General features: G+C 42.0%; 1 protein-coding gene across 3 annotated transcripts in view; it reads right to left on the reverse strand.

Annotated features, from left to right (window-relative positions):
• Positions 1–11,340: 11,340 nt before the first annotated feature.
• The window catches only part of BRAP (BRCA1 associated protein), a 39,601-nt gene continuing 28,140 nt past the window's right edge, over positions 11,341–22,801 (reverse strand). For 2 of the 3 annotated variants that reach the window (XM_011355802.2, XM_011355803.2), the window contains exon 12: positions 18,662–21,050. In XM_011355802.2, coding sequence (XP_011354104.1) covers positions 20,687–21,050 — 364 coding nt within the window. In that variant the 3' untranslated portion in view covers positions 18,662–20,686. Of the gene's footprint in view, positions 12,511–18,661; positions 21,051–22,801 lie in introns of those variants that run through there. The other variant, XM_011355804.2, reaches the window with a different exon arrangement.

The following is a 22,801-nucleotide window of genomic DNA, read 5'->3' on the forward strand; positions in this document are numbered from 1 at the left end:
TTCCTAACCCTTTCATTAAGTTAATAAATTTAGGGATAATTTGTGTGCTGCAATAGATAATATAGATGACCAAAAAAAAGTGCATTTCCTGTGATTTCCATGTACATTCAGAATTCTTTAAAGACATGCTGAAGTCAGGAACTAATATATCCAGTAAAAGTTAAATTTTTGAATGTCCCCACCCTGCCCCAAATGATTTTCAGGCAGCCATTTAAATAAAACCAACAAGTATATTAGAGAGTTGTCATCAAAAGCAATTAAGAACATTGTCTTGAAAGAGTTGTGATATCAATAAGTATTGCTAAAATTTTAACTTCTAAAATAGCAGTGCCAATTTCAACACTATTTCAGAAATTTAAAAGAAAAGTATTGAGAAACGATACAATGACTTTCAGACTTGGGAATCTAGTTCTTTGGATCCTGTAGTTGCTCTGTAATTTTCAATGACCCTTCAGCAAACCACGTGGCCCTTTAATTTTCATCATTTCAATGATTAATCAAGTCTGGGGATTTGGGGATGAAAAACTGATGTAGCCATGCAAAGCAGAAATGCAAAGAACGATTTGCTATCACTCAGTACAGCAGCACAGATCAGATGAGCCAGTATTTCCAGCAATTCATTTCTCTGCAATCATTTCTTTTCAGCTCTCTTCATTTGATCATGTTTAATGTATGATGATACATTATTCACTCAATACTCTTGATTTCGCTTTCAAAAGCGTGAAAATTAATTCAAATCAAAACTAACATGCACCCCCAAAAATCTACCCTCTTCAAGTTTTTGCATAGACCAGTCCTCATTGAGAGAGAGAGAGAGAGAGAGAATGAGAGAAAGAGAGAGAGAACACAGATGTAATTTCAAAAATAGGACCATGGCTAATTAAACCAGTGTTTTTTTCTAACCATGGTTACTCAGAATTCTTAGAGGCTAATCTATTTGTAGACACACCAGGAATCCCAAAAGACTAAAAGCAATAAAAAAAAAAAAAAAAGAGAAAGAAAAAGTGTAGAGGGGTGGGGAGGAGTGTTGCTTCCAGGAGGCATTATTTATACACCTTGTGTGCAAAGTTAACAACTTTCCCACAGGTTTGAAAAAACTGAGGCGGGTGTGGCAAAATAGTAGGGAACACAGCAACATTATTTGAAAACTTTTTAAACTAGAGCCCTTTCCTCCACAAGCACACTTCTGGTTGTTAAGTTGCTCATTTTGTTTTACCTTGTAGGATAGAATAATGATACAGTGACATTATTCACAAGACAAAAGTTGGATGCCAGCTGAAATAGACACAGAAGAAAGAATTCTTTATTTTTCATTGGAAATGCTTGTGCCGTACAGAGCCAGAAATCTAAAGAAACTCGGCCTTTTTGTTCTTCCTCATTTTCTTTTTTTGTTTTCATTCACCCCCTCTTTAGGGTGAATTTTGTGGGCACCCTGTTGTTTTGGGGGCCATAGATTGATGGAAAGCCAGAGATGTGAAGTATGCACCATTTAGAGAATTCAGGAAGGATGTATGCAGCACCGGTGACAACTGAACTGGCCATTAGCTTGGGATCTTGTTAAGTTTGCTACAGGATACTGTGAGCCCTACAATGGAACCCCAGAGGGATCAGACTATAATTAATACTGACATTGCTGACCTATGATCTTAGAATGGGGACTTGGAGTCTTGTTCCAGAATGGAATCAGATATGGGGTTAACAATTCTCTTTGTCTTGTTTAAGCCCCCATATTATCAAAACTACTTATTTCCATAAGGTAAGCCTTAGAACTCAGGAATGATAATGATAATAATAACTGCAGACCTTTATATAGCATTTATTATGTGCCAGCTCTGTTCCAAGTGCTTTGTACATCATAACTCTCCCATTTGGTCCTCACAGCGACCCACTGATGCTTGATGGGAGGAGAGAATTTTACTCCCCGCCCCAGGATATTTGGTAATGTCTAGAGACATCTACGGTTGTCACAAACGAAGGGGAAATGCTACTGGCATCTTGTGGGTAGAGGCCAGGGATACTGCCTAACGCCCTACAATATACAGGACAGTCCCCACACAATGGAGGACTCTCCAGCCCTCAATGTCATTAGTGCCAAGGTTGACTGAGAAACCCTGCAGTAAACCTATGAAGTAGATAGGATTATTAGCCTCATCTGACAAACTGAGGCACAGAGAGATTAAGTCACTTTGCCTAAGGTCACACTCATTAAACAGGAGAGCTTGGATTCGAACCCAGGCAGTCCTTCTCTAACATATGGGCTTCTAAGCCACTTTACTGTATGAAATAGTGAAGGCCCAATTGGCTCTCTGGAAAAAATAAACTTCTCTCCTTGGTTTCATCAAATGCAAGCTTCTAGTGAGCTGCCAGCACCAATGACTGCCTGTTTCTTGATTAGAGAGATAACTTACTATTGTAAAAGTCACCATCTGCAAGGGACAAGCTAGCAATGCCTATCAAAACTGAAACAGCACTCTCCCCTTGGCCCAGCAAGGGTGAAAAGATGAATGTACAAAGATAATTGTTGCAGTGTTATTTGGAGCAAGGAACAGAAACTCTGTAGCAGGGGACAGTTAAATGCTTTGTAAGGGGTCCCAAGTGCAATGGAATATGGAATATTCTTAGCTGTTCAATGAGAAAGAGGTAGATCTTTGCACTGATCCAAAAGGATCTTTAAGATCTGTTGTTAAAAAAAGAAAATAAAAAAGGTAGCTACGTGAGGTGATGATGTGTTTGTTAATTTACTGGATATGGTAATCACTTCATAATGTCTACAAATATCAAATCATACTGTTCGCTTTAAATACATTCAGTTTTGTCAATTATATATCAATAAAACTAGGGAGGGGAAAGACCTGTTGTTAAGCCAAAAAGCAGAAAATTGAAAAATAAAATAATAAAATAAACAAGTAAATGTGTAGAATATTTTCATGGTATATACCAACTTCTGTTAAACCAAAGAGATACATGTGTGAATATGTGTGTGTGTGTGTGTGTGTGTGTGTGTGTGTGTGTGTGTGCGCGCGTGTGTGTGTATGTATGTTTTTTACTATGTATAAATGCATATAATATTTCTAGATGGGGCACAAAAAACATACTAAGGGACTAGGGAGGAAGAAAACTTATTAGCATATACCCTTTGCCTGTCTGAAAATTTATTTTTAAAAATTTATTTTACCATGGACATACATTACCTTTTCCAAAAACATAACAAAATAAAATGTTAGGGCATCAGTAGGAATAACTAATATTTGTATAGCACTTCATGGTTTACAAACACTTTTATTCGTATTGCTTCCTTTGGCATGCATCCCAGAGATGGCAACACCAGAGCAGAGAAAGTGGCATAAGCTACCCACGGTCACTCCCTGCCAACTCCTGCACATGCCGCCCTTCCTTGTTTCCCACAGCCAGATCAATTACTGTCTCTACCACTTTAATTTTGTTTTCTTCAACCACAGGCTGCCATTCTTAAGCTCTAGGCTTAAGAATCCTAGGTCATATAGAAATAGAAAAGAAAGGCCAGTTTCAGGAACTTTTCACCCCTGTATCCCTTTCTGCCACATTTGTCTTGTTTTCTGCTGAAATGCCATATGGGTCAAATATAGAAGCTGCAGAAAGTCCCACAATTTACATAGAATCTATCTGTATGAAGTAGGCACTTAATAAACCTGAGTTGATTTGATTTGATAGAGACTAATTCTCAGTTTATACATGTTTGCTGACGTTGGGCATGAAATGGCATATGCTTCCTATTCAGACCTGTTAATGGCTACCAGCCATGGGCCCCAATGATGGGGCCAGCATCCCAAGACCACCGCCTAATGACCCAAGCATTTCTAGGCAGTGAGGGGGATGGCTGGACAACTAGCCTTTCTCACCCACATGTTTCCATCACATATGGTTTGGGCAGAGTTTGCATTCATCCCTGGATAAAGCTCTCTTCTCTTCCAGTGATGTGAGCTTGTGATGTGGCCTTGTAGGCATTTGGGAAAGTGTCCGTCTAGTTTATCAGAAGACACTGGAGCCAAGAAACCACGCGGGGCCTCCTGGGAGACTACTGTTAGTCACCAGCCTTCTGTAGGCTTGAAGGAGGTTGGAGTCGAGGCCCTGTGAGAGTTGGTTTCACTCTCTTTTGATCAGGTGTTCTCATTCTCTTCCATTGCACTTGTGGCTCATTTCTGTCCTCAGGGGGTCAATACGGGATAAGTCTTCATGCAGCAATAAGCAAATGCTAGGATTCTGGTTTCCTGAAAATAACTCGGAAATTCTGTTACTGTCATTTCTAATGATCTTGACACATGAGTTTTTAAAAATTATAGAAGCCTTTTTAAGAACATCCTGAATATTTGTGTATCAGTATTTGCTGTGTAACTAACCACCCCCAGGGTAGTGGCTTAAAATTTTTATTTCTAAAAATTCTGTGTGTCAGTTGAAAAATTCTTTCATTCTGTGCTGTCTCAACTGGGGTTGGATAGTCTAGGATGGCCTCCTGACGTGTGGCAGTTGGTCCTATGTCAGCTGGGGACAACTTGGCTACATGTTTCTAATCAGCCAGTAGGATAGCCTGGGCTTAGTCACGTGGCGGTGGTCCCAAGGTTCCCAAGAGAGCATCAAGAGGACAAGCCCCAAGGCACAGTCACTTTTCACGTTTCTCCTTGTGTCACATTTTCTAATGTGACATTACCCAAAGCAAGACACATGGCCAAGCCCAGATTTGAGGACTGGGGAAAAAGACTCCATATCTCTTCATGGGATAAGCTGCAAAATCACTTTGCTAAAGATGGACATGTGAGGAGGAAAGAATTGAGATATTTGAAAATCAATCGAAAAATTTGTATGTTTTTTTTTTAAACAAGATGTCTCTGAGTATTCAGAAGGAAGCTGAGAAGCCTCCTTTTAACAATCTGATGACTTTCAAACCTCCAGTTGTTGGCCATCTCACTCAGAACTGCTAGAACCATTCTGATGAAAACAGCACCAGGTGTAGTTTCTGCAAAGCTGGTCGTGATGGTTAATTTTATGTGTCAACTTCACTGGGCCACAGGATTCCCAGCTGTCTCATTAAGCATTATTTCTGGCTGTGTGTGAGTTTTTCCAGAAAAAAATTCACATTTGCATTGGTAGAATCAGTAAAGCAGATCGCCCTCCCCAGTGTGTGTGGACCTCATCCATCTCATTGAGAACCCGAAGAGAACAAAAAGGCAGAGGAAGGGAGAATTCGCTCTCTGCCTGACTACCTGAGCCGGGACATGTGTCTCTCTCGCCCTCGGACTGGGACTTATACCATCAGCACTCTTTGTTCTCAGGCCTCTGGACGTGGATTAGAACCACACCCCCAGCTTCCCTGGGTCTCCAGATTGCAGATGACAGACTGTGGGACTTCCGAGCCTCCATAATCAAATGAGCCAATTCCATATATAAATTTAAATATATCTAAATATATATACAAGTATATACATGTGTGTGTGTATCCTATTGGTTGTATTTCTCTGGAGAACCCTAATAGACTGGTTTTCCGGAAATGCAATCGCATGACCTTGGGAAGGTCATCCTCATTATTCTTCGACAGTGAGAGCTGCACTAGATGTTCTTGAGCTGCAAAGGACCTTTCAGAGGTTCGGCTGCAGGGAAATGAAGGAAAACAGGCCACATGTCGAATGGCCCTAGCCCTGCTTATAGAGATAAGACGGCCAGGCATGGGGCTGAAATTTTCAGCTTTCAACCAGATTTTTGGCATAGTCTGTGAGTCTGTGATTTTCAACTTTTCCTTCTCATAGGCCTGATTAAACCCTTTGATCTCATTTTATTGGGCAATATTATTACACCACTTTACAAATACACCATTTATGCCAGGATGACCTCAAAAGCCTTTCCTTTCCTCCATTCCTTGAAGGGCATTCATTGTTAGCAGAACACTCAACAGTACTAGATTTTAAACGGAGGGAAAGGCATATAGTAGGTGCTTGAAATGTTCAAACAAATGAAGGCCAGGAAGGGAGGAAGGAGAGAGAATGAGAGCAAATGACTGAAGAGAATCTGTTAACTTGAGATATTTCTGACTATGTCCAACCTGGACTATTCTTTCAACAGCTTTGTGGAGGTATAATTCACATTCTATATAATTCACCCATTGAAAGTGTGTATTCAGTGGATTTAGTATATTTACAGAGTTGTGGAACCATCGCCATAGTATAATTTTACATTTCATCATCCAAAAGAGATCTTGTACCCGTTAGCAATCACTCCCCATTCCCACCTTCCCTAATCTTTCTGCCAATCTACTTACTCCTCTTCCTCTCCTCCTCCTCCTCAGTGACATCAGGTGCATTCACACTGTTGTGCAACTATCGCCACCATGCATCTTCAGAACTTTTTCATCATCCCAAACTGAAATTCTGTACCCATTAAACACGAACGTCCCCTTCTCCTCCCCCAGCCCCTGGTAACCACTGCCCTGCTTTCTACCTGTATGAATTTGACTACTCTAGGTAGCTCTATAAGTGGAATCACACTGCATTTGTCTGATTGTGACTCGCTTCTTTCAGTTAGCATGGTGTTCTCAAGGTTCATCTAAGTTGTATCTTGTGTCAGAATTTCCTTCCTTTTTCAGACTGAAGAGTATTCCATTGTATAGATATACTACAGTTTAACTTAGGCTATTTTATACTAAGCTTTCGGATTTGGTTTTGTAGACTGACCTCTAAACTGAGTAATGGACTCGTTTACACTCTTAGGCTGAGCTTTCCCCTGTATTCCCCATGCTCTTGAGAAAGAGAAAGGCGAGAGACTGTCAGGAAGGGAGACATAGTGACAGGGTAAGTGGGGTGCCTGTGTCTGTGTGTCTGCTTCAGGGCCAGGCCCTTCTGGCCTTTCGCACCTCCATCTTAAAGAGGCCAAGGGTGCTCTGGCATTCAGTGCATTGAGTGTTCTCTGTTTTGCAGACAGACCAGAAGTGACTGAGGTGAGAGGCCCTCCCACAGTGGCAAAAACCAGGGTTGGTTGGTGCCAGCTTGGCCTGTTGGGAAAGCCCTAGGTAGCCAGGAACTGAGGAGGTAGATTCATGTAACTTCTCAACCCCCAACCAAAGCCCAGAATTCATGAGTTGCTACAGCTCAGGGAATAGCCTCTTTGTATTGCGTTTGGATAGGCTGACCTAAGGATTATGCAATGATGTTCACATATTGTCAATTGTTCTTTGTAATCCTGACACCCAACTTCACTTCCATTGGGTGTTCCCCCACCTCCTCTATTTTACACTAATATTGGAGCAGAATGACCAGAATCATACAGTAACCGTAATCTGCTTTTTCCATTGCAAATGATAAGGGAGCACCAAATAACAGAACCAGCCTCTACCAGTTCATCCAACAAATAACAAGAGTTGATATATATATTGATATTTATTCTGTGCCAACTCCTCTCCTAACTACTTTAGATAGATTGTCATTTAATATTCACAACCCACTCTTTTTATTTTTTATTGTGGGAAAATATATAGAAAATTTACCATTTTAATCATTTTTAAATGTACAGTTCTGTGACATAAAGTACATTCACATTTTTGTGCAACCAGCACATCTCAGTGAATTTAACCTCCCAAAGGCATTTATTTCCAACTTCAAATTGTTCAAAGGCCAAGCCTTATTAGAATGAATGAAGGGTAGAAACCTAGTTCCCCTCGCTTTGCATTTTTTAAAGAAAAATCAAATGCAAGATTTTGACTCTGTTGGTCTAAGATAATTGGGTAATTAATGGACACCTCTAAAAGCTATCTTGCCACTTCACACTCACTAGGGTGGCCACATTCAAAACAATAGATAATAACAAGTTTTGGCAAAGCTGTGCAGTAATTGGAACCCTCGTACATTGCTGGTGAGAATGTAAAATGGTGTAGCTGCTTTAGAAAGCAGTTTGGTGAGTTCCTCGATAAGTTAAATATAGAAATGCCATATGATCCAGCAATTTCATGTCTAGGTGTATACCCCAATAAATTGAAAACAGGCACTCAAAATAATATATGTGCATCCATGTTCATAACAGCACTATTCACAATAGCCAGAAGGTGAAACAAACCAAATGTCCATAGCTGGATGAATGTACAAACAAAATGTGGTATATCCCTACAACAGAATATTATTCAGTCATGAAAAAGTATGACATTCTGATACATAGCACCATGAGTGAACCTCAAAAACCTTGTTCTAAGTGAAAGAATCCAGACACAAAAGGCCACATATTATATGATTCCATTTATATGAAATTTCCAAAATAGGCAAATCCAGAGACAGAAAGCAGATTGGTTGTTGCCAGAGCTGGTGGGGGCGGGGTGGAGAGAGAATGAAGAATAACTGCTTAATGGGTGGGCGGTTTCCTTCTGGGGTGATGATGATGAAAATGTTTTAGAACTAGATAGAGATGGTGGTTGCACAACATTGTAAATGTACCAAATGCCACTGAATTGTACACTTTAAAATGGTTAATTTTGTTACGTGAATTTCACTCCAATTAAAAAAACTATTGGCTTCATGTTAGATCCTTTAATTAGTACAACTTTGACTTTCATTATGAAATAGCATTTTTGCAAAGACTCGGTGATAAAAAGGATTATTGTGCCTCTGTAGAGAATGCAAATTACAAAATTTCTAGGGCAGAGGGGACAAAGCAGAGTTCCAAGTCAAAGAGGAAACTCCATTCATCTTATGCTACATCTTCTTCTGGTAAATATATACTACTAAAATCTGGGACTTAATTATTAAATTTAGCTTCTCTTCCTTTGAAACATCTTCCCCTCCTATCAGTTTTTCATCCCCGGGGTACTGCCTAGAGCACTCACTGTTGGCTTCTCACCAGCAACCAGTCTTCCCTTTCTCCCAGAATACTGATTTTGTTCAGGCATCTCTCTTCTCCCAAACAGCCCTGAGCCTCAAGAGAGCTTTAGCCCAGCCCCAGAAATCATTAATCTCAGGATAACCCATTCCACAGGGATAACCATGTGACCTAAATCTCATGAATGAGATGTTAGGGGGAAGCTTGACTAGTTGTGTGGTGGTTTAAAAATGTGCCCACAAATTCTCTGATACGCCTCCCTTTAAGAAGTGGAGTTTAATTCTAGTCCCCTTGTAATGGCTGAACTTAGTGACAAGCTTCAAATTGAATACGGCATAAGTGATGGTATGTCACTTCCAAGACTAGGTTATTAAAAAAAAAAACTGACTTTCATCTTGTGCTGGAAGTGGCACTCTTCCACTCTTGCTGTCTTCCTCAGACAGCTCACTGTGGGGGAAGCCAGCTGCGATGTCATGAGGACGCTCAGGCAACTTTGGGAGATACCCATGTGGCAAAGAACCAAAGTCTCCTGCAAAAGCCAGTGAGGAATTGAAGCCTGCCAACATGAGCTTGTGAGTGAGCTTGAGAAGAAAAGGTGTCACCCCTGGACAAATCATTCCCCCTCTTCCCATATAAGGCAGGACGCTCAGTTTCAAGTGGCACAAACACCTAGCACAAACTGGCTTAGGAATATGTAAGATTCAGGGATGCAAACGATGTTATTGGGACTCGGTCCCTCTCCATCTCAGCTCTGTTACCATCCATGTTGACTTCATTCCCAGGCAGTATATCCTTATGTGGTAGCAAAGATGGCCCCTTATTGCTCTAGGCTTCCATTTGACCAGGTCAGCAATCCCAGAATACAGGATTCCAGCAAAACTCCTAGGGCCAATGCTCATTGGGCAAAACTGTGTCACATGTTCTTTTATTAACCTATCACTGTGGCCAAGGAATTAGAACATGCTGATTGGCCAGGCCTGAGTCACATGACTACTTCTAGAGTAGGGCCAGCCTATGGACCAAGGAGTAGTAGAAAGACAGTGTCCCCAAAGGAAAACTGCACTTAAGAGGAGAAAGTGAAAGCCACAGGTCACCTAACTTTCAGTGTCTCTTACTGCTTCCTGTAAACCTGCCCAAATTTCCTCTAACCAACAAACAAAACATTCTGCATCTCCCTTGGCTTCTAATCACTCTCCTTCCTTTTGCTGCCAAACTTCTAGTCTACATTGGCTGCTCCATTTCCTGATTTTTTTGTGCCCTCCTCTGTCTAAATAACAAGATTCCCAGCCACACCTGTCCACTCAAAGTGCTCTAGCACTGGTCACCAATGACCCAATGCCAAGTGCAGTGGCTTTCTTTCCATCCCTATCTTGATTGGCCACCACCCTACCCAAACACATGAAATCCCGGCTGGGAATTCCCCTGACAATCTCAGGGTTCACCAGGCACTTCCTCCCCTCTGTTCTCTTACTCCTGCTGTTTGCTCTGATAAAGGACCCTGGCCCACCCCTTTCCACCTGCCAGTCTCCCTACTTTAATTTCAAGACTTAGCTCAAAAGGCATTTCTCTTTTGTGGCTTTCCTTAACCCCCACAACCAGGTAGCATGAAGTGCACCCTTTCTCGTGATCCTAGAGCATAGCATTTTATAGTATTGAACAGTAGTAGCTGGTTTACATATCTGATCACTTGTTCGACTGTGAAGTCTTTAGAAATAGGGACTTTTGCTTGGTCATCTTTATTGCTCCAGCTCCTAACACATAACTCATGGCACTTACTAGGGTGCAAAAACATTCACTGAATCCAACAACAACTGGAGAAATCCATTAAGATTTTTTAAAGTCTCAGTTGGTAGTGGGATGGTTTTATGGGGCGCGTCAGTTGTTTCATCGGCCTGGCCGCTTGTTTGCAAAACAGCTCCCTTCCTTCCACTGGGGAGCTCCCCTTCCCTACACAAGGCGGTTGTGAGCACGGCTGCCCAGCACACAGCGCTCTAGCACATAGCATAGTTCTGATCAAGCAGAGCCAGAGCGACTGTTCCAGATAGAGGCATGTAGCCCAGTCTGGGCTAAAGAGAATCAAGTCCTAGGCTTTTACATGGAGGCTGGAGAGAGCAGGCACCAGTGAGCTGGAGCTGTGTAGGGCCCTGCTACGCCCCCTGGAGGAAGCCAGCCTGGAAGAAAAACTGAGCTCTGGGTAGTTAGTGAGCAATGCACATGGGGGGCAATAGTCCCAAAGGCCAGCTCCACCCCTGGACTTCTCTAGGTGAGAGCTAAGCAATTCCCTTTTTGCTTTTATCAGTTGGTGTTGGATTTCTGACACTTGTGCCTGAATGACTCTTCAGTAACACAGTTTTTAATTTTGTTAAGACTATGTAGTCTAATGCTCTGCACAGTGTAGAGACCGAGCAATGCTAATGCCCTGATTTGTCTCCTTTCACCTCTCCTGCCCTTCTTTTGATAGAGCTGGAGACTATCAATTAGGAATGCTTTAGTCTGTAAGTAACAGAATACTAGTAGCGCTTAAATGATAAAGGTTTATTTTAACATGTATTAGCTGTCTGGAGGTAAGCAATTCCAAGGTTGGTTCACTGATTCAACTATGTCATCAAGGACCCAGATTCTTTCTTTCTGCTCTGCCATCCTCAGCATTCAGCAACATTGTCCCTCTGGCTCACAAAATGGCTGCTGTGACACCAGAAACAGGCATTCTGAGAAGGAAGGAAGGAACCAGGAGCAAAAAGAACTTCCTCATTTTCGCCTTTTTTAATTTCAGGGGTTAAAATCTTTTCCAGAACCCCTCAGACTTCCCTCTCCAACTCATTGGCCAAAATCGAGTCATGTGACCATCCCTGACCAATCTTTTGCATAGCGGAATAGGATTGGTATGATTGGTTAAAACCAATCATGATTCATCTCTTTGATAAGAATGCAGCACAACTGTCCCAACATCCACCCTCTCTGAGTTTCTAGGATGGTGAGGCCCATCCCTAGTCTTGGGAGTTGAATCATGGCTGGGCTCACAGAACATGAGAGAAAGTCTCTTGAGAGTGCTTCTGGCCCAGGCCTTTAGCAAGGCTGTTGAGCTGCTCATCTAACTGATCCAGAACTTGACCTACCTTCCATTCTTGCCCTGTGAGATAATAAATCCCCTCATTCTGGGAGCCATTCTGAGTTGAGAGTCTGTTACTTGCAGCTGAAGGCATTGCACAGATAAATTCCTCCAACTCACGCAGAATCTGCTTGAGGCAATACTCTCCAGACTTGTCTTAACACTTCAAAGACAGAGGCCACGGGGCAGGCCAGCCCGCTCTGTCCTTCCAAGATCATTCCAAAGTCCTTCCATACCATCTTGTCCTTAAAGCCATTCCTGGCATGCTCAGTCATAATAATCCTGCCCTCTTCTGAATCCCTCAGGCATTTTGTGCATTCTTCTCACTGCTCTTTCCAATTCATCCAGCAAGTGTTTATTAAAACCCTGTACATTCCAGGGGATGTGTTAGGTGCTAGCATTGTATAGGTGATGATGCCCCTTACCTGCCTTCAGTCACGCAAAGTCTGCTTGGTTTTACTCTGGCTTTTGTTCATTCCTTCATCCCTTCCAACAGTCCTGAGTTGAGGGGCTTCTCTGGGCCAGGCCTTGTGCAGATGAAGGAGAATGGTCCACTCTTTCAAAATGCATGCCGTCTAGCCAGGGGAGAGTGACAGAGATAAGCACAAGGGCCACCAGGGAGCAGGACAGGAGCCACTAACACAGCATGGGGGAGAGTAGGGGTAGACAAAGTGCTAACACAGAGACCAGCATTTGTACCCACTGAACTAAGCTGAGCACCAGCTCCTTTAATCCTCCCAACAATCTTGTGAGGGGAAGATATTATCTCCATTGTGCAAAAGATGAAATCAGTGCTCAGAGATGTCAAGTCACTTTCTCCAGATCACACAGTCAGGCAGTAGCAGAGCTGGGGTCTGAACCCAGGCAGGCTAACTCCAGGCCTGAGCACAAACCTCTGCACCACGCTGCCTGTGTAGGCTCAGTGGCATATTTGCCAGGTCTCTGCTCACAAGGAGAGGCCTGGAACAGATCTTTTCCTCATAGCCTTCAGGAGGAACCAGCCCTATACACATCTTGATCTCAGACTTTTGGCTTCCAGACTGTGAGACAACAATTTTCTGCTGTTTAAGCCATTCACCATGTGGCACTTTTTATGGTGGCCCTAGCAAAGCAATATACCATGTAAGCCTCAAGGCAGCTGGGAAGAAATACAGAAGGGGAGTAGTATGAGATGAGATTTGAAAGGCAGGTCAGGACCAGATCACACATGACCTTGTACGCTTAGTTAAGACTTTGGATTTTACTCTACGACCCAGGAAAACCATTAGTAGGTTTTATAACTGTCTTAAGCAGTGTTTAAAGTCAGGTTGATGGCACAAATAGGAGGAGTTGGATAGGGGAAAAGAGTAGCTGTCAGAGGGAACAGAAACAAAGACCAGTGTGTTAGTTTCCTAGGACAGCGAAGTACAAACTGAGGGCTTTAGAACAACAGAAGATTCTCTCATGGTTCTGGAGGCCAGAAGTCCGATTAAAGCATTTTTTGCAAACAACCAACCAACCATGGAGGCATTCCCCAACTATCCTACCTAAAAATAGCCCTGCCCTCCTATCCCTTTAAAACACCATGACATTTTTCTTTCTAGCCATACCATCGTCTGAAATTTGTTTGTTTTTAGGATGGCAATGACTGGGACTGTTATATTTACTGCTATATCCCCAGAATCTAGACAGTATCTGGTACCTAGTAGGCCCTCAAGTAATTACTGAAAGAACAAATAAAGTACATCAAAACAATATGCATAGAAAATACTGGAAGAAACATACTAAAGTGCTAATGATTTCCTCTGTGAAAATAAGGATGCTTTTAATTTTCCTCTCTAAATTTTTCTGCTTTAAAAATAAAACATCTTACTTTGGGGGGAAGATGGAGATGTTCTACATCTTGATTTTGGTAGAGATCACAGCTGTATACAATTGTCAAAACTCATCCAACCGAATGTTTAAGAGCTGCATTCCATTATGTTAATTATATCTCAAAAATAAAAAAATATAAATAATATACTCGTGGATTTAAAAAGAACGCTCTTGCTATTATTGTTTTATAGCATTTAAAACATAATTGTAAACAGGATAAATGGAAATAAGTAGAAATAAGTTATGTAACACAAAATAGATATTGGATTTAGATTATAAATTTGACTTGTTATATTTAAAAATAAGTAGAAAAGTTCTTGGAACATTTGCACACAGCACACACACCAGTTTATACCTGCCAGATTAACACTGCTTTATGATATCCCCCAGTAGTTTATAAAAATTTTGTTCTAGGCTTTCTTGCTCCCCTATTTATTCTATAATAAATTGAAGCCACAAATAAAGCTGATCCCTCCAGAATCCAAAGTTTCCAGGAAGCGTGTTTATGCCTCTTTGACTGTGCCTCTGGGGGCAGTAACTGAGTCTATAATCTCAAAGAAAGGACTCCTTAGAGCCTAGACTGTTTTGTTCCAGAAGCAACTTTTCCAGCTGAAGAAGCACCTCGGCTTCCATGAAACTCTATATAAAAGAACTGAGATGTCAGCTTAAATGGTTGGTGTGGACTGGGCCCCAAGCCTCCCCGGGTGAAGGGGCCACGACGGGCATTGTAATGAAGTGATTTCCCAAAGTAAGCCCTTGAGTGCAGTGGGGAAAGGCACTTTGGCATTGTTTTCTCCTTCCTTTATCAGCTCTGGTTCAGGCCCCGGTGAAAGGGGAGAGAGGACAGTGAGAAGTTAGAAAGCTTCAAGAGGAGGATGGGTATACAGGACTGGTATACCTCACAAGTGTGGTCTTAACTCAGTACTCACCTGCTGAGTTAAGCAGAGTACTGAGTTTCAGAGTACTGAGTTAAAGCAACCACCAAACTGGAACTGGGAGCTGTGTCCTTTCTGCTCCCAAGTTGCAGAGCTAGGGGCGCAGTGGAACAGTGAGGAGCCCAACCTGAGGGTCGGACGGTGCTGAGACTACACTGCCCTATCAGGTAGGTATCAGCTATGTGAGCTCAAGTGGGTGCCGGTAGAGTCCTGAATGGTCTCCCACTGAGCCTTGGCTTCTTGATTTGTAAAATGTGGTAACTCTACCTACCTCGCACGCTGGTGCTGAGGATTGAATGAAACAGTACATGGCAAGCACTCAGCACAGTAACTGTAGTTCGGTAAATGGCTCAAAATTCAACAGATGGGGGTTAGCCTTGGAGTCAGACATGTCAAGAAAGGACAGGACTTGCTTCTGCCTTTGACTCAGCAAATGCAAGGTGCCTCTATCGGCTTTGGGTCCCACCAAATCACACAGACTTTGGGTCTGCCCTCTGGACGGCCTACTTGGGGTTACCAGCACTGGAGAAGAGGTCTCTCATAGGAATGTTCTAGGTTTTTCCTAGTCCACCTGGGTTCACGCAAGTGAACAGTAATCCAATCAAGGTTCTTTAGCATCAATTACCTCTCTTCCCAGAAGAATGTTATCTCAGAAGGTGCAAAGAAAAGTGGTTTTAAGAGTTCACTAAAAAGGCAGCTCTCTCCTGAGATGAGGGGGCCTGATGTGGTTTCTTTTTTGAGATGATTCTGCTTCTGAAAAGCAGTGGAACATTTACAACTGTGAGGGGCAGAGGGGCTGCAGGGAGAGGAGAACCCAGTATGTAGGGGGAAAGGCACAGGAGAGAGAGCTTTAGTGTTGCTCTGGCCCATCAGAGCGAGGAATCTCGCCAAAGGGAGAGTGTAGGGTTGGCAGCAAGCGAGAGATCCTGTGTGGACTTTTAGGAAAGATTTTGGGCCACAGCACGAGGCCTCCTCCATCGGGGCCAGGAGAGTTCTGGCAGCAGCCCCCAGCCCAGGCATGTTCCCACATAATTGAAGTCGAATGTGCTGGGGGGAGGGTGGCCAGAGGAGGCCTCTGGGTTCTTCCTGGCTGCAGAATCTCAGCGTTCTGCAGTTGGCCCTGTTTGGGATCAGAGCCAGTTAGTGTTGGTTTTCTGCAGCATGGAAACAAATGCAATGAAGCTGTTTTCCTGAGGCCTGCATTTTGAAAAAGAGGATTTTAATTTTTTTCCCCAAGGACAGGTGGGGCGGGGGAGGTGGGGGAGTTGTGATGTGGCTCTTCTATTGCTGTCCTTTTTGCAAACCCTTCCGGGCTCAGTTTCCGTGTAAGCACAAACTAATCAGTTAGAATGTGAGTGGGCATAGCTATGACGAAAGTTAAGTCTTCCACAAAAGATAATGCCTGGAGGATGCTGCTGGAGGACTCTCTGGCTGCGTGTGATAAGTCACAATTTTCTTGTTTTCCGCTGGAATGTTTCCAAGAGAATAACTCTCCTTACTCCTTAAAATTTTGTTTACTCTTCATTTCTAGGTCTTTCTGTGATCTGTCCTTCTGCCCAGAAACTAGTTTATGTTTCTTTTCAGTTAGCATCTGAAGTCTTTTGGTGCTAGTCGTTATGTTAATAATGTAAAGTGATACAGGCAAGTTTCTCAAATGGTGGAAACACCTCATTCTTTTAATGGCACCCAACTTCTCCCAGTCCTCTAGGGATCATCTGAACTTTTGGCTCACTGGGTCAGAACCAAGGGATTGAGAAATTAGGAATCGATACGGCTGCAGGGGTCTCAGTGGGCTCTTTCTTTTTAAATGAGGAACAAATGTACGAGATTTGCTGTGCAACCTGCGGTTCTTCTGGGCAAAAGACATCTCCCCGGCAGCCAAGCCAGGACTGTTTTTCTTATTTGATATTTATGCTCAGTGCTAGAGGCTTATTTTCATCTTTTGAAAAGAATTGCACCATCAGTCATATACCAGGGTCGATTTATCCTAGGTATTGTAAACCTTCATGTTCCAAGACTTGCAGGTGATTTTATTCTTTGATTGACTTCACCCCCTGGACAAACCTCTCCACATTAAGAGGCCGGATCTGAAAGGAGTCTTGGGTCAGGGGATTTAGAACACAGTCTGAAAAGAAGCAAAGCGGCTTTAGTTCACTTAGTGTGCTTGGTAATTAGCCTTGGAGTAACAAATGTTATCTGCACCAGCACAGCCCTGTGCCAAGTACCAAAACCACATTTTCCAGATGATTCCAGTGAGAAGTTTCTGACCTGAAGCAATTCAACATTAGGCCCCAAAGACCACAATCATCTTGTTTAAAACAACAGATTGTTCATCCCTTCCTGGCCTTCTTTAATGCAGCAGGAATGCAAAATCCAGATTAAGAACCAACTGCAGAGCCCCTTTCATGCTCTCCTAAGCTTCCAGAATTACAGTGAGACTGCTCAGTTCCCAAAGTGGACTAAAATGATTCTGAAATCGTTTTGGCTTTTGGAAATACAGCTTTCAAAATTAATGTTTGATGGAACCTATTATTGAAAGTGAGCATTCTGGGGAGGGCACGTTGAGTTTCAGGGATGCAAGGTAAGGATACCATTTAGTAAATGCTTACTACTATATTTTAAAAATGAAGTGTGTAAAGAAGTAGATCATGACATTAATCAGAATAGAGGCCACAACCTCTCCCTAACCCCCCAAAACAAAAAATAAAAGAAGCCTTATATAACTTCCCTGATATCCCCTAATGCACAAATGCAAAGAATGTCTTTTCATTTGCTCCAAGCTGACTGCAGTATAGCATCTGGGGGGAAAAAAATCAACTTCAGAGGACACATTTGGCTTTGGCTCTGGGGTAAAACTCGGGATTCCGGAAGAGAAAGGGTTTTCTCTCTATCACAACTTCAATCTTTCCTTTCGTTTAAAAATTTTAACATTAAAAGCTCCACTATGAGGCCACTACGTAGATATTCTACAACTCTTATTTCAGAAATTTTCACAGGCAAGAATGAACTGGCCAGCAGCAGGGGCCTGCCAGAGAACACGTGATGGTTTCCTGAGTTTGCCTAAGGTGACAGCTGGGTCTTTGAGTCGTTCAGATGTCCCTTGGTGCCAACAAGGAGGAGTCAGGTCTTAAGACTCATGAAAAACTTATTTCCCTCCTGCTGCCAAGAAAGAAGTACCACCGCAGAATCACCACGACAGCTATTTCAGCTTTAACCTGGAGAAAATGAAATAGCTTTCCTCCAATGTTGTGAGAGTGACTTTCCTTTTTTAGATAAGCCCATGGACTTCATCACGAGCCAGAATTTGCCACCAGCACAAGCAATGTGGCACCGGGCACTGCAGCCAAATCTTAAGGACAGTATTTGTAGCCTGCGGATCTTGACTGCAGGATGAGGGGTTTCCAAGTGATGACAGATGGTCGTTCATTCGTGAGCTGCCAAGTTCTCCACTCTGCTGGCTGGCTGGCTGGCTGTTTAAGAGTTTCTCAGCCCTTGAGATGAGGACAGCTTCTCTGTGCAAGCGAGGAGGAGGTGATTGCTTCCGTGCTTTATCTTACCTGGTATATCCTAACAAGTCACATTTGTGACAGTTTCCAAAAATAAAACAATCTTGGCATGGTGTCAGGCCTGGAAAAAAGGCTCAGGTGTATAAATTGATTGCTTTTAGTTTGCAAAGAGTTGTGCCTGAGTATTCTCCGACCCCAAGCCTCGAAATTCAGATAATTTTTCCTATTCTGTATCTGTCCAGGTGCATATTAGTTTGAGAAGCTGGAGCAAAGTGGCAGAAAGATGAATAATCTAGCTGCTCACTATATTGTTGCGAGGTTGATTTTTATGCTGCTTTTTAAATCTGGGCTAGACACTTTCTTAGATTATTTAGATACAAGTTCCCAAGCTAACGTCAATCAGAGAGACACACATTTCACATGGGGCAGAATCATTTCAAAGTTTGGTTACTTTAATGCAATTTCTTTGTTCAAGGTAGTAGATATGTTAAGTGGTTCATTTCCATCCTGAAGAAAACACTAACAGCTTGTATCTTATGTAATTTTGTCAAATTCAAACATGACTCTTTGACCATTTTCTAAAAAAAACATTTTTTTACAGATCTTGATAAGATTTTTTTCCTGCAACATTTAAAAAAAACCTTCAGGTAGTTGGGAAACATTTGCCTATTTGCTCATTCCTCTGGGCACAGCCTTTCAGGACGTTTATCCCATCTCTACCAAAAATTCGTGTTCTCCAGGCTGGTGGTAGGGCTGCTTGATGGTGGTGATCATAGAGAAATGAGGAGCAAGCAAGCTTTGTAAATTGCTTCTAATTCTCTTAATTAGTATGCTACAATCCACCCCAGCTTCTGCAAGGTCAGACATGCAAGACAAGTACTTGGCCAAAAAAGCAGGATTCTAACTAGTGTAAAAATAGATTTTAAATAAAATAGAATCTCTATAGGAAAGAGAATTCGGTTATGCTTTACATTCCCACTCTTGCTCTAAGGTATCTGTGTATATAAGTCCAAGGAGGACTTACAGAGTTGGTCTGCCCTAAGTAAAATCTGAGAATGTCTGAATACATTCATTTTGCAAAGTTACAGGTAAGGTTCTCTAGGAAATGCTGCAGCACATCCCACAACATGGATGGTGATTAGCGATACAGTGGTGTGCTAACCAGTAACTTGTAAGACATTTAGGTCAACGGGATGGGGCCCAATACAGGCTAAAAAGCAATTCTGAAATGTGATAATTTGAACTTTGGCTAATTATAAAGCAGAAAACAAACTCATCGTTTAACAGTATGTCTTGTTAATCTATCCAGCTCCCTCTTTTGGAAGCTAAATTCCAACGGCTCTTACTTTAATTTTGCTCAGTTACTACATATTACAAATTATTTGACGTTTGTATTTCTAGAGAAAGTACACAGCCTCTCTGTTGGCCCACAACAAGCATTACATGACTGTTTTAAAGGGGACTCTGTTAAAATTTGAATTTCCTGATTTAGAAACAGCCTTTGGTTATATCTTGAAAGCGTAATTGAAAATCTGCCCAAGCTCCCTCTAGCCGCAACCTGAACATGCAGCCCAATCATTTGTAAACATTCAGAAAATACTGATTCCAGCAAAATACACAATCAGCTAGTCAAAAGCCTCACTCTACATTTTCACATGGGTGATACATCTGCCTGCTTATTCTTGCTAGATGCTAGGAAAACCACTATGAGATCTCAGTCTTTGAGCCACCATTAAGCATCCTTCATATTTGAGGTTCATAGTGAGGTGCAGAGTCATCAAAAATAAACAAAGTGAAAACATTATTTTTCCTACACTGGGTCTACTCAGTCTGCTGTTTGTTTTTCCTGGCTCTCCCTAGAGTAAGAAGATATGGCTGCTGGAGACAAGCCAGTGCCTGGTTTCCAGGCCCCGCCTCTTTCATATAACATTCGACCAGTTCTTCAATTCCCCAGAGGTAGGAGGGATGACAATGATATGAGACTAATGCTAGGGAAGTTTTGTAAATCCTCAATAGCCAATACAAACCTTTAAGGCAGTTGCTATGACCTCAGGGAGGTATGATGCTTTAGTGCTACGTGACTTTACCTACTGATCCCAGAATGAATGTCAAATAGACTAACTCAATAAATACAACAGAAAAATGCATTGCAGATTTGGGGCATCTATCAAATAGGAAGGCAGAATGGTCATTAGGATGTCTGAGGTTAGTGAACTATTATGGTTGAAAAAAGCAGCCACTTTTCAAAACACTGCCCGTTTCCATCAGCTCTCCTAGTCATCAACCCTCCCTCTGCATTCATTACACCACACACTAGCAAATGAAAGACCCAAACAACTGCAGCTTGATCCTCACTTGTACTTATTTAGGGCCCACCCTCACAATTAGCTGAAGGCCCCAGCACACCTTCGCTGTGCCAGGGAAAACAGTCTCAGGGACACCTGTTTCTCTGAAGGTCACTTGCCCCTCTTGCTTCGGCCCTTTCTGGAGGGCAGCTTCCCACTGCCCCCCGAAGAGGCAGGGCTCGAGGCCGAGGCCATGGCAATGTTGATCTGTCCCTCCTGGATTTCTTGCCGGGTCTCAGCGGGCAGGTGATTGATCTTCTGCTGCGTCTCCAGGTAGAACATGACGTCACGCAGCTGCTCCTGGATCTCGGTGATCTGCAGATCCTTCTGGTCACATGTCTCCTTCAAAACCCTCTCCTCCTCCTTCAGCTTGTTCTGCAGGAGGATCTGATTGGCTCGCAAACACTTGTTCATTTCCTGCTCCTCTTTGAGCTCTGTGGTGAGTTTGGCTACTTTTGTGTTTAGCTGAGTGCACCTTTTGCAAAACAAAGGAAGACAAAAGCACGTTTTCATTTGCTGACATAGTCCCCTTTCTGCTCTGGGATTGAACAGAGGAGTCATGACCTCAGAATCCATTTAGGGCGGACTCCTCCCTCCCATGGCCAGGGAGACTGGTTTGCCGCCATTGCAACAGCAATACAAAGTAAGAATTTTGCTCTAGTTAACCCCAGTGTAGCTTCAAGATGAATTTTTTTAAGCCCAGAAATTTTTCCATAGCAGAAATTATTCTGTGATTCATGGTAAAACTTCTACTGCTTCTCTGTTTTGCAGTCAGTGGTTAAATAAGTGGCTTAGAGATGACAGCTATAATAAAGAAGATATGCGGATAACTGACCTTCTTGGAGAGTCAAGTGATTTGACCTCACTGCATTTGCTGGAGAAAGAAAGGTTTTCAAGGATAGGGATTGTCTATTCTTGATGCTCAATCTTACAAATAAAGAATCACAAATTTAAACACCATTTTTATGTGTCAGAATGCCAAATAGCTCACACGTGAGAAAGGAAGCAGTCCCATACATTGGCACTGAAGTGTAAACTGGAACAAATTCTCTGGAAGTCAACTTGGTGATAACTAGAAAGTCAAAATTTCTCATGCCCCTTGACATAGCTATTCTACTTTTAGGAACTCTTCCTATAAAATAGATATACTCAGGACTGCACTGAAAGGCACATGGAGAAAGATGCTCATTACAATGCTGTTTATGGTAGTGTAAGACCTGAGACAACTTAAATGTCCACCAATAGGGAACTGGTTAAAATTATTATGGGACATCCACACGATGGAACACTACACAGCCATTACAAAGATCAAGATAGATCTAAATGTGCCAGCATGAAGTCTCTTAAACAGAGCAGAATACCTAACATTATTCTAATTTTGTAGAAAAAAAGAATTCCTGTAATAGGAATAAAAAATGAGAAAAAAGATTATGTGAGATGCTTGTATAGGTACAGCAAAGATCTGGAAGAGGACATATTCACTAGTACCATAAAGGCTAACCTCAAGACAGCAGGATCTAGGGGATCAAAGAAAACTTCTTGTTTTAACTTTTTAGTTTTTTAATATAGTTCAATTTGTTAGGGTGCTGAAAGTATAGGAGAATTTTTTATTTTTATTTCTATTAATGTTGTATTGTTTTTACAACAGTTAAAAAAAAAAACCTTTGATGAAGAGTTTCTATTTGGGGCGATGAAAAATTGTGGAAACAGATAATTGTACAACACTGTGAATATACTTAATGCTGATAGTTGTACAACACTGTGAATGTACTTAATGCCACTGAACTGTACACTTAAAAATGGCAAAATGTCAAATTTTATGTTGTATAGATTTTACCACACACGCACACAAACACTATCTAAAAATAATCCAATTTTTGACAACGAGGAAAATGGGTGAAGGGTATTTGGGAACTCTGTCACTGTCTTTGTACTCTCTGTAAATCTAAACTTACTTCAAAATAAAAGGTCTATTAAAACAACTTTTACGGAACAATTGTCCCCTTAAATTTATTTTTATCCATTTGTCTACAAGTAAAAATCTAATTATTTCTGTGAGTAGAACTTAACCCAGGAAGGCAATTTCAATCAGTTGCAACTACCTTCCCAAGTAACAGTAGCAGAGTATATTCTTGCCATGCTGTTCATGAATTTTCTGCTCCATATTCAACATTTTTGGCCTTTAATTCATAACCAAGACCAGAACACATGCCATCTCCAGCTTAG

The sequence above is a fragment of the Pteropus vampyrus genome, unplaced genomic scaffold (assembly GCF_000151845.1).
Source record: "Pteropus vampyrus isolate Shadow unplaced genomic scaffold, Pvam_2.0 Scaffold23, whole genome shotgun sequence".
In the NCBI taxonomy this organism is placed as follows: Eukaryota; Metazoa; Chordata; class Mammalia; order Chiroptera; family Pteropodidae; genus Pteropus; species Pteropus vampyrus.